This window comes from Trachymyrmex septentrionalis, unplaced genomic scaffold, assembly GCF_001594115.1.
Source record: "Trachymyrmex septentrionalis isolate Tsep2-gDNA-1 unplaced genomic scaffold, Tsep1.0 scaffold74, whole genome shotgun sequence".
NCBI classification, from domain to species: Eukaryota; Metazoa; Arthropoda; class Insecta; order Hymenoptera; family Formicidae; genus Trachymyrmex; species Trachymyrmex septentrionalis.
In genome coordinates this window covers 1,801,950-1,817,083 of record NW_017305927.1, presented here as the reverse complement: position 1 = coordinate 1,817,083, position 15,134 = coordinate 1,801,950, and the positions used below count along the sequence as shown (strand labels likewise).

At 34.5% G+C, this 15,134-nt stretch overlaps 2 protein-coding genes across 2 annotated transcripts in view; one reads left to right on the top strand and one right to left on the bottom strand.

The window, feature by feature from the left end:
- The window catches only part of LOC108754016, a 16,610-nt gene extending 8,243 nt beyond the window's left edge, over positions 1 to 8,367 (top strand). The window contains exons 6-13 of the mRNA XM_018496019.1: positions 4,723 to 4,883; positions 5,117 to 5,527; positions 5,780 to 6,008; positions 6,092 to 6,480; positions 6,596 to 6,697; positions 6,971 to 7,068; positions 7,150 to 7,330; positions 7,432 to 8,367. Coding sequence (XP_018351521.1) covers positions 4,723 to 4,883; positions 5,117 to 5,527; positions 5,780 to 6,008; positions 6,092 to 6,480; positions 6,596 to 6,697; positions 6,971 to 7,068; positions 7,150 to 7,330; positions 7,432 to 7,536 — 1,676 coding nt within the window. The 3' untranslated portion in view covers positions 7,537 to 8,367. The remainder of the gene's footprint in view (positions 1 to 4,722; positions 4,884 to 5,116; positions 5,528 to 5,779; positions 6,009 to 6,091; positions 6,481 to 6,595; positions 6,698 to 6,970; positions 7,069 to 7,149; positions 7,331 to 7,431) is intronic.
- Positions 8,368 to 12,823: 4,456 nt separating this feature from the next.
- On the bottom strand, positions 12,824 to 15,009 carry LOC108754015 (C-type lectin domain family 4 member E). Its single transcript, XM_018496018.1, has 4 exons — positions 14,760 to 15,009; positions 14,415 to 14,531; positions 13,190 to 13,417; positions 12,824 to 13,076 (listed from the first exon to the last, which is right to left on the bottom strand). The coding sequence occupies exons 1-4, from the start codon at positions 15,007 to 15,009 to the stop codon at positions 12,868 to 12,870; spliced, it is 804 nt and encodes a 267-aa protein (XP_018351520.1). The 3' UTR covers positions 12,824 to 12,867.
- Between the last annotated feature and the right edge of the window lie 125 nt (positions 15,010 to 15,134).

Below are 15,134 nucleotides of genomic sequence, written 5' to 3'. Positions count from 1 at the left end.
ATATATACACACACACACGATAACGATGGTATATATTTGTTGCTTTTATATATTTATAAATCGCGGCGTATATTTGTATAAAGAACATTATGAAAAAATTCGATTATTTCGCCTGCTAAGCAACCTACATGTGCCCTTTAATTAGCAATCAGGATTTCCCAAACTTGAAATGCAAACATGGGTTGAACTTTTTCGATGTATTTTTTCAAGATCTAGTGGCATACTAAAACAACGAAATTAATGTATTTTCGCCCGATTAAACAAGATTTCGTTTCAATTGTTTTTAAATAACTAAAGTCGAAATTATCCCAAAATTAATGTAGCAAAAAAGTTTAACGGTTTTCTTCTAATCATAAAAATTTGAATGAAACAAATGTCTATATTCGAGGACCATTGTATATATCTCAAAAGTTTGGGAAACGTTGGATTAACAGAGATTAGATGCGATAGAGAAACCATGTGCTCTATTTTCGTCAACACTTCTTTAAATGCGCGTGTGAATTGTCAAGACTATCGTTAATTTTTATTCCGCGGATTGTTTGTAACGAGGACAGCATCTGTAGAACTTTGCATTAGTGGTTAACCTCTCTTGAAAAATAAATTTTTCTAATTGAGAAAAGATGGCGCGAAGAGAGGCAAGAGATGCAATGGAAACTTTTTGCGTAAATTTTTGTTATAAATACAGTAACGTTAAATGTAGATTTCATTTGAAGAGATGCTTGTTTCTCGCGAGAAAATAATTTAAAAAGAGAGAAGAAGTAAAAAAAGAAAATTGTAAGAATGCCGTTGCCCATACACAGACGGTAGAATCGCTTGTACGAATTTCTTTTGAGGGACGCTGGATCGTTGCCTTCGTCAAAACACTCGTCCGAAGCTGGCCTTTGGTTGAAGAGAAGGGCTCTCTCTTCGAAGAGAATTATTTTACCTGACTTAGTTGAGCCTGTCACTTATATACGCGCGCGTGCAGCGCCGTAACTAACGTTACTTTTACATATCGCGAATCCAATGGCGTTTTATCAATCGTTCCGCATCACACACAATCTTATCCTTGAGATTTCACTAAAAATATGCATGACGGAACATTGGAATCACGTTCGCGTCGGAATCCTTTCACCTTGTATTCGCACAGATCTATGTATTCCTAGATCTGCAGATTTCTGATTTTGTAAAATGTCTATAAATTTATAAAATTTACTTCTACAATTTTGTTTAAATTCCAGAAAAGATTACACAAAAAAATGTCAAACATCTTTAATTTCATTTTGTTATTCTAGTTACGGCTTTGCAAATTCATAGCTCTCGGTTTTCAACGACTTTTAAAGATTTCAACGATACGATGAAAGTTTTACGATAGATATCAACTGTGTTTTTATAATGAATATTGTTAAAATATATAATAAAAGTGAGATAAAATGGCTGATCGGGCGAACAGTTTCGGCTGGCAATTTTCTTCAATTACTGGATCAAGCTGATGTTCTTCGCTAACATTTGTTTAAAAGATCCCATTAATGCTCGAAATTAATTAAAAGTTTGAATCTGGTTCGCGCGACATAATTATCTTTCTCATATTTTGTAAAGTAAGAAGATTTTACCGGATCATCGAGGAGATAAATGCGGGGATGTTAAACGTATGATGTAACGATAGCTTTTACAACGTTTCATTTATTGTTTATCACCACACTCTGAAGAATGGTCATCGTTATTACATAGTTTAATTATATTCTCGCGATCGATTATCTAAATGTATAAGTGTATAAGAGAAGTTTTTGAGTTTGTAGAGAAACAACTTGTTTAACTCGATGTCTGAATTAATAATAAATAAAGATACACACTTTTTACCTATGACACACACTGCGCTTTCTTTTTATAATATTAGAACAATAAATCTATCGTAATAATTCAACATACTGAGAAAAACATAGTTACGATAGCTATAAAGGTGACAATTATACAAATTTTACATTTAAAATTAATGTACATAATTAATAAACTACTTTATAGCTGTAATATTTATAAAATAGTAATATTTTACAATTATATTGCAGCCATAAATAATAAACACAGATTAATTAAAAATTTCGTTTTTCTTTCCTTCGATCTCGTTAATATTTCACATTTAGAAAAATATAGTAACATTTTATACTTGTTGCAGGTATAAAACAGTTTATTCATTTATGTATACATTAATTCTACATATAAAACTTGTGTAGTTGTCACTTTTACAATTGTCATCGCTTTTATAATTGTCTTTTTTCTGAGTGCAAGATATTAAGAAAAAGGAAAGAAAGAAAACCAAATTGTTTGTGAATTAGTTTACTATTTAAAAGAAACAAACGGGACAAAAGAAATTAAGCGGGACGTACGAAACAATCCAGACAAAAGAAACCAGCGGATTACTCATACTTGATAAAAGTAAGGAGGAAAGTGAAACTTCCTTGTAACGCAACGGTTCTTTAAGTGCGTGACCCGGAGTAGTTAAACGAATCACTCTAACTTACGACACACGCACATATCCGGAGGATACCTCCGGCATTTGCCAGCGCGTCGCCAATACGTGATGGTCTTCGGCGATAAGCGATTATCGGAGTGAATCAGCGCATTGAAAATGGAGAACGACACGGTACCGTTTTCCAGCTGAGCGCCCGCGCTGAATCGCACGCACCAGGAAGCGACGGAGAAGTGCAGGATCTCCGTTGACAGGTAGATAGATAGGTACATGCGCACATTGCGCAGCGTCTTCTCTCCACCTGGAATGGAAAACACGCTCGAGCTCGTCAGCGCGAGTTAATCGACGGAGATTTAACGGATTGTCACGTTCGCAAATTGCACGATTCTGTCCGCGATACGCGGAACGTAAGCCGACAGTCGCGTATCACGTCAATCGCTGTTCAGGATTACAATTGTGCTGTACGTGACAGTGAAAAAAACGAGAGACCGTCTCAATAAGTAGAAGTCAGATACTTTATCAAAGAATCACTTTTTTTCCATATTGTAGGTACTCCCAGCTTTTTAATTTATTATACTATGCTATAATTTTCACTGTATTTCATTTTATTTTACTTCAGCTCGATTTTTACTTTTGTAGTTGCGCAATTTTCTCTTGCATCGCGTTTACTCATCGTCTGTCGTAAGTCTAGTTTTCTCTTAATTTCAATATATTTTATGTACTTGCATCGTTATATTTGTAATATCAAATTATACTCCATTTGAGTTACTTTTAATAATTTCTATAGATCGCCACTGTTATGTCGTTAATTAACTAATATAATAGAGTCGAACAATTTAACTGAAAAAAATATATTAAACTGGACTCAAATTTAGTTTATTATTTATTGTTGGTGTAATATGGGCATTGTTTACTTTAATAAATAACCGTAGAAATGGATTGACTTACATTTTGACGTACATGGAAATTACAAATAACAAAACACTATTTAATACAAAAGATTAAATTATCATTGTTTCTTTAATAATTAACAATGTAGAAGGTTTTAAAATTTGTAACAAATACTTTTTATCTATCTATCTGTATGTAAGGAAAAAAAATATTTTTCTGAAGTAAATATATATTGCTTTCGGTCAATTTTCCTGATTAGACATTTAAAAATGTTCTGTTCCTTTAGAAAGCATACCTCTCGAATATATGAATTTGCGAATCTGTTTTAATTATGCTAAAATAAAAATTTAATTATGCGAAATAGCGGTTGTGCGCAGACTACAATCGCCGCACGATGCATCCTGAGGCACGTGCGCGTCATGACTCACATTACGTCAAGCGACGCGCGTTCATTCAAACAAGCGCGTCGCGTCGAGAGATGAATCACGGAATCACGCAGGCAGATGCGAGATGAGCGGAGGCGCATGGCGCATCTCGTACGAGCGCCCAGAGTCGGAGGAACTCGGCCACTTCGCCATATTCCTCCGCGTTCAAATGTGTCGGAATCACAGTTGCAGGCGATTAGCAATCAAATGTTTTTCTCTTATTCCGCGAAAATATTTTCTCGAATTTCTAGCTGCAACAGGTTCGGTCCGATGCCGAGTTATTGTTAGATTTCAAGATTAAAAAGCAAACGTCTTTGAATGTGAAAAAAATTGAGCTATACGTAAGCACTGCAACACGCGTCGCTCGTCCCGCCTTTCGATCGAGTATGGCGGTGGATGGCAAGATGGCATGTCCGGTGTTGACGGCCTCTGGAGCAAGTAGCATGCGCACCGCATCGCCCGGTGATCGGAGCTGTCGAGCCGTGGACTCCGGAGCGTAAGATGGCCGCGGTGACAGATACGAGGAGCTGTCAACTCCGCCCGGGATCCTAAAGCCTAATTTTCTGTGTCACGCGGCTGGCCATTTTCCCTCCGCACGTACCATAAATCGACCGTGTTGCGTTGCATCACGTCGCATCGGACCGCATTGCAATGCGCGCGTACGCGAGTTTACTCGGGACCGTCAGTCAAACAGAAACTCATCCAGGCTATCCGAAAACGCACGTCGCTTCGTAACCCGTACGTATAACGCGCGTTAAAACGCTTCGCATCCGCGCGTGCGAAACCGATTTATCTTTTCTTTCGCAAAACTCTCGGCCGCGCGTCAGTCGATCGTACCGTAGGCGTGTCGGCGCTGAGATAATCAAACCAGTTCGAACCGATCGAACACCGCCGCCTCGTCGCATTGTAAGAGTGCTTTTTCGCAGGAATAACTCTCGTCAACGTTGAGACTGTTCTCAGTCATGGAGGCGATCGTAGAATACAATTATGTGGCGCAAGAGGATGATGAGCTGACACTGAAAAAGGGTGACATCATCACTGGGATCAAGATGATGCTTGGAGGATGGTGGGAGGGCACCTTAAGGGACAAGCGTGGCATGTTTCCTGATAACTTTGTTAAGGTATTACGCATCGTCCCTTGTGATTTGTCATTTATATATATTCATAGAATCCCAGTAAACACTAACTAACTTAACGTAACATCAATGTTACAATTTCTTATTCAACAATGTAAGTTGTAGTTGTTATGTACAATATATGATATATTACATTTACATTGTTGAGTGGGAAATTATATTATTGATGTAATGTTACTGTTAATATTTACTAGATTCTGGAAATGTCTAACATGCAGGTACTGGATCCCTCGGCCACTAGTGGAAGTAACGGCAGCGAGACTATAAGCAGCGCAAAATCTGATGAGAGTATAATCTTGAGAAATGGATCTGGCAGACGTTTTTGCAAAGTTCTCTTTAGTTACGACCCTTGTAACGAGGATGAGCTAACTTTAGTGCCACAAGATTCCATAGAATTTTTGGGAGAAGTGGAGGAAGGATGGTGGAGAGGACGCCTCAGAGGTAGAGTCGGCGTGTTTCCCTCAAACTTTGTTTCTGCCCCTGCTCCCGAAGAGCAAGAGAGGCATAAGGAACGAGATAAAAAGGAAACGTGCAGGGTACTCTTTCCTTATGAGGCTGCTAATGAGGACGAACTCACTCTGGTCGAGGGAGATACAATTATCATTTTATCCAAGGACGCGCCAGACAAGGTTTATAATCCATCTATAAATTATAATACTAGACGTACATTCGCAAGTGTATTATATTCCATAGAATCAAAATAGAGATCTGATTAGTATTAATAAATTCAAACAACACAATGTTCAAAATTTAGACATGAGATATCTTTAAGATGTCTTACGTATCTATTTTAACTTCGTATTGTCTGGAAATTAGCAAGCTAGATAATGACTGTAAGTACATAATCAGTATATATTATATATGTATAATAATTTATATAGGGTTGGTGGAAAGGAGAACTGAACGGACAAGTAGGTTTGTTCCCTGACAATTTTGTTGAGATGATTGGTACAAAGAATGAATCCCAGGAACAAGAATCCCAGTGGCATGAAACGACATCGCTCAGTGCTAAATCAAGTATTAGACATTCCCATCAAGTGAAAAAGGTCGAGAAGGCACACATCAGAAAAAGTTTAGACACTAGGAATGTACATTCAAGTAATATATCAGGTGAGATATCAACTATTTCGTATTGAGGTAATATTCCTATTTTGCATTAATATAACTTGAGATGTAATTCCGTATTTTGCCAGATCATTTTCCCACTATAGACAGCGCTAAAAAGGGCCTATCTACATTGTCATCTACCTTAACGTCATCATCATCGTTGACAGCTATCGGAAGCGGAAGCGGCGATAAGAAGGCGGCTGGTAGCCATTCGATTATATCGAGTCTGAAGCGGCTTGTGAGCGACGTAGGGAATAATAACGGTATCAGTAACACAACGAGTACCGCTTTGGAGTGTCGCGAGGAATTGGACGGCGTGGAACGAGGGGAGGGTACTCCGCTTGCGCATTTAACAGCTTCTCGCGCTAAAGCGCCTCGGCGACGTCCACCTTCGTCGCAGCATCTACGCCATCACGCTGCTGGAGCCAGTATAAGCGCATCTTCGACGCTGCCAACTGTTTCTAGCACCATTACGGTATAATAATAGTGATTTTAAAAAATAATCATCGTTTATTAATTATTAGTATTTATTATTTATTGAATTTCCAATTAAAAATCTGATTAATTTTAATATCTTCTATAACTTGTAGGAAGATAATATGTCTAACGGACGCACCGATTCCACGTTGGAACAAATACCCGACGAAGAAACAGATGGGCTTGCTGCAAAAGTGAGAAGAAAAGCACCATGGGTAATGTACCGCTTTTAGAGATAAAAAGTATAAATAGAAAATTTCAAGATAAAGAAAAGAATTGATATAAAAACATATAAAAATCTATTATAAGAATTTACATAGAAATATTATTAAGCGCCAAGATTCGATTTGAGCGATCTGACTAATTATACTTTCTCTTATTTGTTATTCATTTATCAGTTCACAGTTCCACTCCTTATAAAATAAAAGAATGTAAGATATCGCGTTTATTAATCTTATCATCATAATCAATGTCATTGTCTCTTGCAGGTCGAAGAATTAAAGATGAATCAGATGGAGAGGAGAAAAACTGCCACGGTAGAGAGAATTGATAAGGTGGAAGTTAAGAAGGAACGAAATTTCCCGCGGTAAATTTTGACTTATTAATGATTTGCTAAATCCAGCATGTGTTTCGCAAATATAATGTATATTGTCTTATCGTTTATTAGATTAATGACACAAGGAAATGCTGTGGATTTCGTTAACAAATCGGACACCGATAACGAAGATAACAAACAGAAAGATAAAAGTCCGAGAGCCGAAACAAGCCCCCACGCCGATTACAGTCCTAGTGCATCTGGTCAGCCGGCCTACGTTCCATATGCCCTCTACTACAAATTATTGGAAAGGGTAAATATTCATATAATTCATACACTATGTATGAAATTTTCATTTTAGTAACGTTGCATGCACGTGGACACGCGATATTAATTTAAATTGCTTGAAACAAGGTCACCGTGTTAGAAGAGAAACAAGCGGTACTGCAGGCAACAATAGGACAGCTCTCCGAACAGCTTGTACCTCTTCTCGCGAACGCATCGATTAACAGTAAATAATACGGTGTTAAGAGAAGAAAATCAATAGTATATTCATCTGCCCGTACTGCATTGGTTTCTCATTACGTCAGTAATGAAGAAAGAAACTAATACTGCTGCTAGAATAACGTTTATTGCTATTACTGTTGTTATATACATACACATATATATTTATTCATTTGGTAGTATTCGTTTATTGTTTGCTCCGTCGACGCAGTATTCACGTGATCCGGTTAAAAACGCAACATTCCATACAGACATTCTACGCTTGTAAAAGCATTTCTCTTTCATTTGGTTTTTCCGATAATTAATTTAACAGATCTCATTCTAACTGCCGGAGTTTTACTATTCTTTTGGTTTATAATAGTAACCGATTTATATGAATGCGTGTGTGTGCCTGGACATTCAAACGGCTTAAACTCTACAATTTTTATTTCAATTTACGACACATATCAGAATTACGAGACGCAAATCTTCAATGTATATTTGCACATATTACCTAGATTGTTACGACAAAACTTTCCCGTTGTCAGTAGCACGAAAAACCTTGCGACGCGACGTAAAGTTCCAAAAAAAAAAGAAAGAAAGAAGGAAAAGAAAAAATAGCGCAAGTGTCCTTCCAGATGGGTGCCTGTGCTTTTCTTGTATCAATTTGTATTTTATTCATTGTTTATTTTATGTTACTTACTTACGTATATATTTTTAATAGAATTGAATGAAGGATTGTGCTAATTATCTTAAGGAGACTGCCTGGTTTAAAGTGCCAAAAAAATAACAATGTTCTTTTTGCAAAAACGGTTATTGCTATTATATTGCGCATATAAGTTTTTTATTTGCACAAATGTTTTGTACTCACACTTTAAAAAATATTTATAAATTTTTATATTAAAAAATAATATGATTTAATCGGAAAACTGCATGAGAAACAGACATATCTATAGGTATCTGATCTTATCAAATTGTTGACACTGCAGAACCGAAACAAGGCATTTTAAACAACAAATCAATGCATATACTAAATCTATTAAAATTAAAAAACTCGCAAATTGATAAAATTGTACCATTCAAAAAAAAAATTTATTATTTTTTAATTGAATGATCGAAAAAGTATTTTTTTCGAAAATTTATTATTTTATTAAATTATATTTAGTATAGAAAAAAAATAGATATAATTTATAGATATAATCAAAAGCTTAAGTTATTGCATTGTCTTCTCTACACATTGTTAGCAAAACTGAAAAATCTCGTTTCGAAAAAAATGCATATTAGAACATATCTGATTTTTTTTTGTACTTACAGTATGTTTTTTTCAATCGACGATTTTTGCATCATATAATCTTGCATCATAAAAAAGATCATTCTATTCATCGAACTGAAATCATCAAACTGATCTGACTTGTCCATTCAATCGTTAAAATCTTACCTTAGAACTGAATGCTCAACAAATCGCTCAAATTACTGTAACTCCGAGATTTTTCAAGCAATTGCATTCAAAATTTCAGAAAATACTCTTGAATAATTGTTATTTAAAAACGAATTAAACAAATTAATTTTTTGACTCTCTAAACCAGGTGGTTCTCTCAATTTTATTATCGCAAGCAATTAAAATTAAGTATAATACGACAAGTATAGAAAAGTACTTAAATTCGTAGTTCGATAGAGCGTAAGAATTATGTGATTCTTTTTTTTTCAACAAACGCAGCTGCCTCGCGATAACTATGTGTGATGATTTGCTGTAGGTTTTTTCAGTAATCTGAGTGCCAATGTAAAGTATTTTGTTTATTGCATTTCCCAGATGCCTCATTCAACGATAGTGATAAGAAATCCTCGTTGATTTTTCACGAGTAATATCACCAAACTACGGACAAATACGACTCGTACAAGTCTAATTCGACGTGTTCGTCGAGCCATTTATTTTCACCCGCTTGTCAAAGCATACTCCGCTGATCGCTCCAAAGTGGAATATCTTTGAAACGGTGCTAATATAACGCGATATGTGATATATCGTAGCGGCACGTGGTTATACTATACATATAGAAATGAGGCACAGCGAGAGAGAACATTTATGAGACATTTATGAACATTTATTCTGTTCTGTCTTAAATATGAAAGTATCACGACAGGACTATATATAACTAAGGATGTAGGCCGCTTTAAACGACAAATTAGCAGCTTTATTCGATGCAGTCGCAAATCGTGTTGAATATAAAAACAAAAGTTTTTATTTTTTTATGAAAATGGAATTTTAAGTAAGTATGGTAAACGAGAAGATTATAGATATATGAGAGGAAATAGATATACGAGGTGGTATTTAGTTTTTTATATATCAGTATTTCATAAAATATATTTAATATTTTAACGAACAATAGTGGATTGAAAGCTATTTCCTCGAATCAGATTGACATAAAAGAGACTTTATTTTTATGCAGATACAGTAAATAATATGTGTATATATATATTTTATTCTCTCTCGTCTCCATTAATTTTTAGCATAGTTTCATACTGCGAAATTTGGCAGATTTAGAGAGCAGTATAATTATTATGTTTACTTGATTGATGCTCGAATGTGTATATGTTGGTCGAATTATCAATATATTGCACAATATTTAAGGTTTGTGTATCAAAACGAAATATATTTTGGGACGGCTCAATCACTTAATAATAGGGAGTTTTTGCAGTAATGTGAATCCAAATACGGTAAACGCTAAAGTCACGGTTACGCTTTTTTTAATTAGTTGTTAAGAAAAAGATAATCTAATCTTAGCGTTTATCTAAATAAACGGTATTGCAAAAATTTTCTAATGTCTCGCAAATTGTTTTAACTGTATACCTTCATAACTCTAACAAATTTTACAAGGAAAAAATTTATATGTACATTACATTTACGTGAAATTCAAATTAATTCCACTGATAACGGTATATATTATATAATTGTTATTGATTTCTTGCATAGAGAAAAAGTTCGATGCAGTAAAAAGAAAGATTTTAAATGTAAGTTTTTATTTCACGTGTAATCCGTCCCCCAACATTAGAAACATATCGATATACAATTCATAAGTTGACTTTATCATCTAGACTATATTATTTAAATATAATGCATTTGCTTAATAACAAAAATTTATATGTATTAAATAATTGTTTATACATAATTTTTTTCTCCTTTTCTGAGAAAAAATATTACTTTGATATAAATCGATATTATTCATTATAAAGCGTACTTTCGACATACATATGCTATTTCGAAAATTTATCGCAAGGCATCGCAAGAATAGCTCCACGAAATTAATTGGATAGTAGATGACATGAAATGTGTAATAGCTTTTACCGAAAGAGGTACCTCTTTATATTTGTAGAGTATCATAGATAATTTTGAAAAAAGTTTCTTTTTTTATAATTTCGTACATTGTGTTAATTTGTATAATATATATGTAACGCGTTGATTTTAATACGAACTCAAAGGCAACTGTCTTGATCAATGTCTAACACTGACCATGCTTACAAAAGAAAGTTCAAAATAAACGAGACCACGTTCAGATTCGTCGCTGTAATCACATCTTTTTATACTTTTATATTTCGCTACAGATCAGGTCATTTGAACGCGACAATTTTTACGTGCATATATGTTCACTCATATCGAACTTCGGTTTACGAATACGACACCATTATGCACCATCTTGCAAGTGTAATGCGTGACAATAATAGTTTTTAAGCAAGTTCGGAAGAATCTTTGCTATCTTTTTTCTATAATTACGAGTTTTAGTAAAATCACTTTATGATCAAGATACGCGGAGGCTCAATTAAAACATTTGATTGCATTTTATGTCTCTCTCTTTCTCTCTCTTTCTCTCCCTCTCTCTCTCTCTCTCTCTCTCTCTCTCAGACATTTTAGAACAGTTGTCAGTTAGTCTGTTATATTTCGCACTCCTACAGGTACATCGTCTTCCCTCTCGTAAAGTAATCCTCTTGCAATCCAATCATTGTAAACACAATCATTCAACACTTCGATCTTAATGTAATCATTTTGAGAACAAACAATGTAAATGCGTTAATTAGATTAGGCCTGTACTTACGAATAAGGCCTTTCCGTTCGCCAGTAAACTTCCAGAATTTGTTTGAGAGAAACAGGTGTTTCCAGAACCATTGAGAAAATATTAATCTGTAAATAAAATAATGTTGAACATTAATTGAACATTATAATTCTACGCATCGAGTGAAAACATGCGAGAAACGATTGTAACGAAATCTTTATTCTAAAGGAATCGCGTCCCAAATATTATATATCCGAATGCCACAGTAGATCGACAAATTCTAGTCGATCGTGTATGTAATCGCGATATAATTATCTCTCACACGCTTTCGATTTATCATTATGTACGGCGCTATGGTGAATAAGTGATGTTGCCCATGAGGTTGTAAGACTAATGTAATAGCAGACTACATTTCCGATTGTTGTTGTTCGACATCGAATCTTATCGAGATCATTTTTATATCATGCTATAACGAGCTGTTCTCGATGAATATCCTGTCGAAAAGCGTCGGACGAATGCGGCAGCGCACAGCTATCTGGCTGCATAGTTGCTAAGTGATATCCCTGTAGAAAGCATGCTCTAGAACGTAAGGAGTTAACGATCCAAGAGCGAAACGATTTTTAATGTTATTAACGTTAGGCCTATTATGTACATATATATGTATAAGCGCATCGCGATCCGAGTGAGAGTTATATATATATATATATAAATATATTTTCCCCTCCTTTGTCAACGTGTCCAATCGTGCATACGTCGAATTAACAATCGTACCTGTAAATAAAGCCATTAGAGAGTAAATCACTCTCTACATACGCAATGCTGGAGTCCTGTAATCCTATATTAAATCTCTATACATATTTAATGTTTGCCTTCATTTTGACCTTATCGCACTCATTGCTAATGCCCATTTTCATCAATTTTATATTTCAAAGTTTGACTTTCAGTTTAACTTATTCTTCATTTTTTCTTTAGTTTTAACAATTAGAAAAAGATGAAGAGTCAATTGGATCGAGATTAACTTTATATTGGTAACGGGCATAAGTGAAACCCAAGAAAATCTCATCAAAAAGGACAAAATATTACAATACGAAACAGTTAAAATTAATAAAATTTAATATTTAAAACTAAAACAGTAAAAAGTACAGACGTTTTAACTGGCTCGTAGCCCTTGTGATTACTTATATTTGATTTATTTCAATTGAGCTATTCTGTCAAAAAATATTACGTCATTCTGATTTCTCAAGTTTGTTTTTATTATAAATATAATTGCTTCTCATGAAATGCATTTGATTATACATTTAATCATATCATGCATGATGACGTATCATGTGTGATTCCCATAACGTCGCTTCGAAGTTTCTCGAGACAACGGCGGGATTTCACAAATAAATGGCAACAATGCGTGACACGGCATCACTTTCCAGAAGGGCGGCGAACTTTTAGCAGACGGATTTGTGAGAGCAACACAACCCTTCGAGTGTGACGGCTGTCCTTCACCCCACGCTCGATAATCGAAGCAAGATAAGGATTCACCTGTCAAAAATCATGTATTTTTTGTTAGTTTTGTAAAGAGAAATGTTTGGCATTCGAATTGAAAGATTTTATTTTGTTGCAAATAAGAAACGTAAACTATGGTAGTGAATTACCGAATTCGTTCTTCCAGATTCTCTCATTCCTTTCGCTGCTGAGACCAACGAATCTGGAAAAATTCTGCGACATTAATTTGCCGAGGCCTTCCGTGCGCTCTTCGCTTATCACATGTGCGAGCGATGCGTTTCGTTTCTGACAGAAACTTCGTGCCTCCGTGTAATTCAGTACCTCGGACGAGAATAGAAACATCCCCGCTTTAGGAATGCACTCTATCGTAGCGTTCACTAAAAGTAATCTTTATTAACAATGTCAGAAATTTAGAAAGTTTGAAAAAATTAATTCAGGCATCTTGTAAAGTAAATGTCCTAATGACTGAACTAATATAAAGATATATTAGGTTAAGTAAAAAGTCATCGCGTTTTTTTAAAAGACATCTATCAGTAAAAACCGCAATTACTTTCTTACCAACAATATAAATATATCTTGATAGAGTAAAGTTTCAGCTTTAAAAATCTCTTTTTTAAATTATACGATACGACAATTTTTAATGGAGTTATGAGCAATTAAAGTCAAAATAATTCTTTTATTTAATCCGCGATAACTCAGTAATCAAAAGTCGTAGGAATATTAAAAAAAAACGATTTTGTAGGGAAAGTATCAAGCTTTCACGATAGGTAATCGAAAATTTTCTCAAATTCGTTTTGGACACGTTACAAATCTACAAAGTGAGAAGAAAATTTTTCGTCTTTTTCAGCTCGTAGTTTTTGGTATGTAAAAATTATCAAACTCATATAAACTTAAAAAATGTGATAAGCTTTTAAAAGTAGAGATTTCAAGCTTTAAAACCCTTTTTTTAAATTTGAATTTCATTCATTATTGACGAAAATATTGTATATATAACTTTGAGCTAAAAAATACGCGATGACTTTTTACTCAACCTAATATATGACTTTTTATTATTATTGATTAATAATTAATGGCATTATAAAAGGAATATATTCACATGAATATTACATGAATATCATCATGTTAATATCATATAATATGAAACTTTGTTTGGAATTAATATTCGTATAAATATTACATAAATATTACATTAAATTTGTAATTTGCAATTATACGAGTATATATTTATCAAAACAAACAGAAACTTTGAAATTTTTTTCTAAAATATTGACAACTATATGCTCGATTGATTTCGATATAGCGCGACATATGTGCTAATATACAAATTCCATAGATATTTATGCGAGTAATGCGAGTAATTGTAATTGCAATTACCGGGCGGAGATAAAACGGGATACATGCTGTAATATTTGCAATTTGTCTCGGGTACGAGGGTCGTCATATTTTGATCTTCGGGACATTGAAGAGCTTGACACGAGTTTTCTTGTCCACCTGCGCGTTGATAAAGAAATATCATAAGAACATATACTGAAGAAATTACACGAAACGTGTAATATGCTGGATTAATCATGATAATTGAATTGACTAATAATTACGTCGCATTTTATAACACGTCTGCACTTGTAATACACGTTATGTTTTGCCATAATTAGAAAGTCTGTCAAAATTATTATAATTACATTTGTTGTAATTACGTTTAATTGTCTGTCATTCGCATACCGGTGGGGTTTCTCGCGGAAACAAAATTGAAGGCGAGAGCTTTCTTTGATGCGGCGAATTTCTTACACTCGTTCACATGGGAAACCACTCTTCGTGATATGATCGGTTGACTCGAGCGCAAATTGGTCTTTATTAGATCGTATTGCGGCAATTCATGGCGATTGATTAAACAGCAGTGATCACAGATCGCTAAATACGCTACATACATAAACATTAAGAACAACATCAATTGTAAGTTAAAGCTTGGCATTTTGTAAATATATTGTCTTAAGATTTTAAGAGAAGATACGATCGATTATTTAGAAGCACTATGGACACACTGCGACTCATATAATGCACGTTGCATTTTTTTTTCGAATAATAGAGATGCAAATG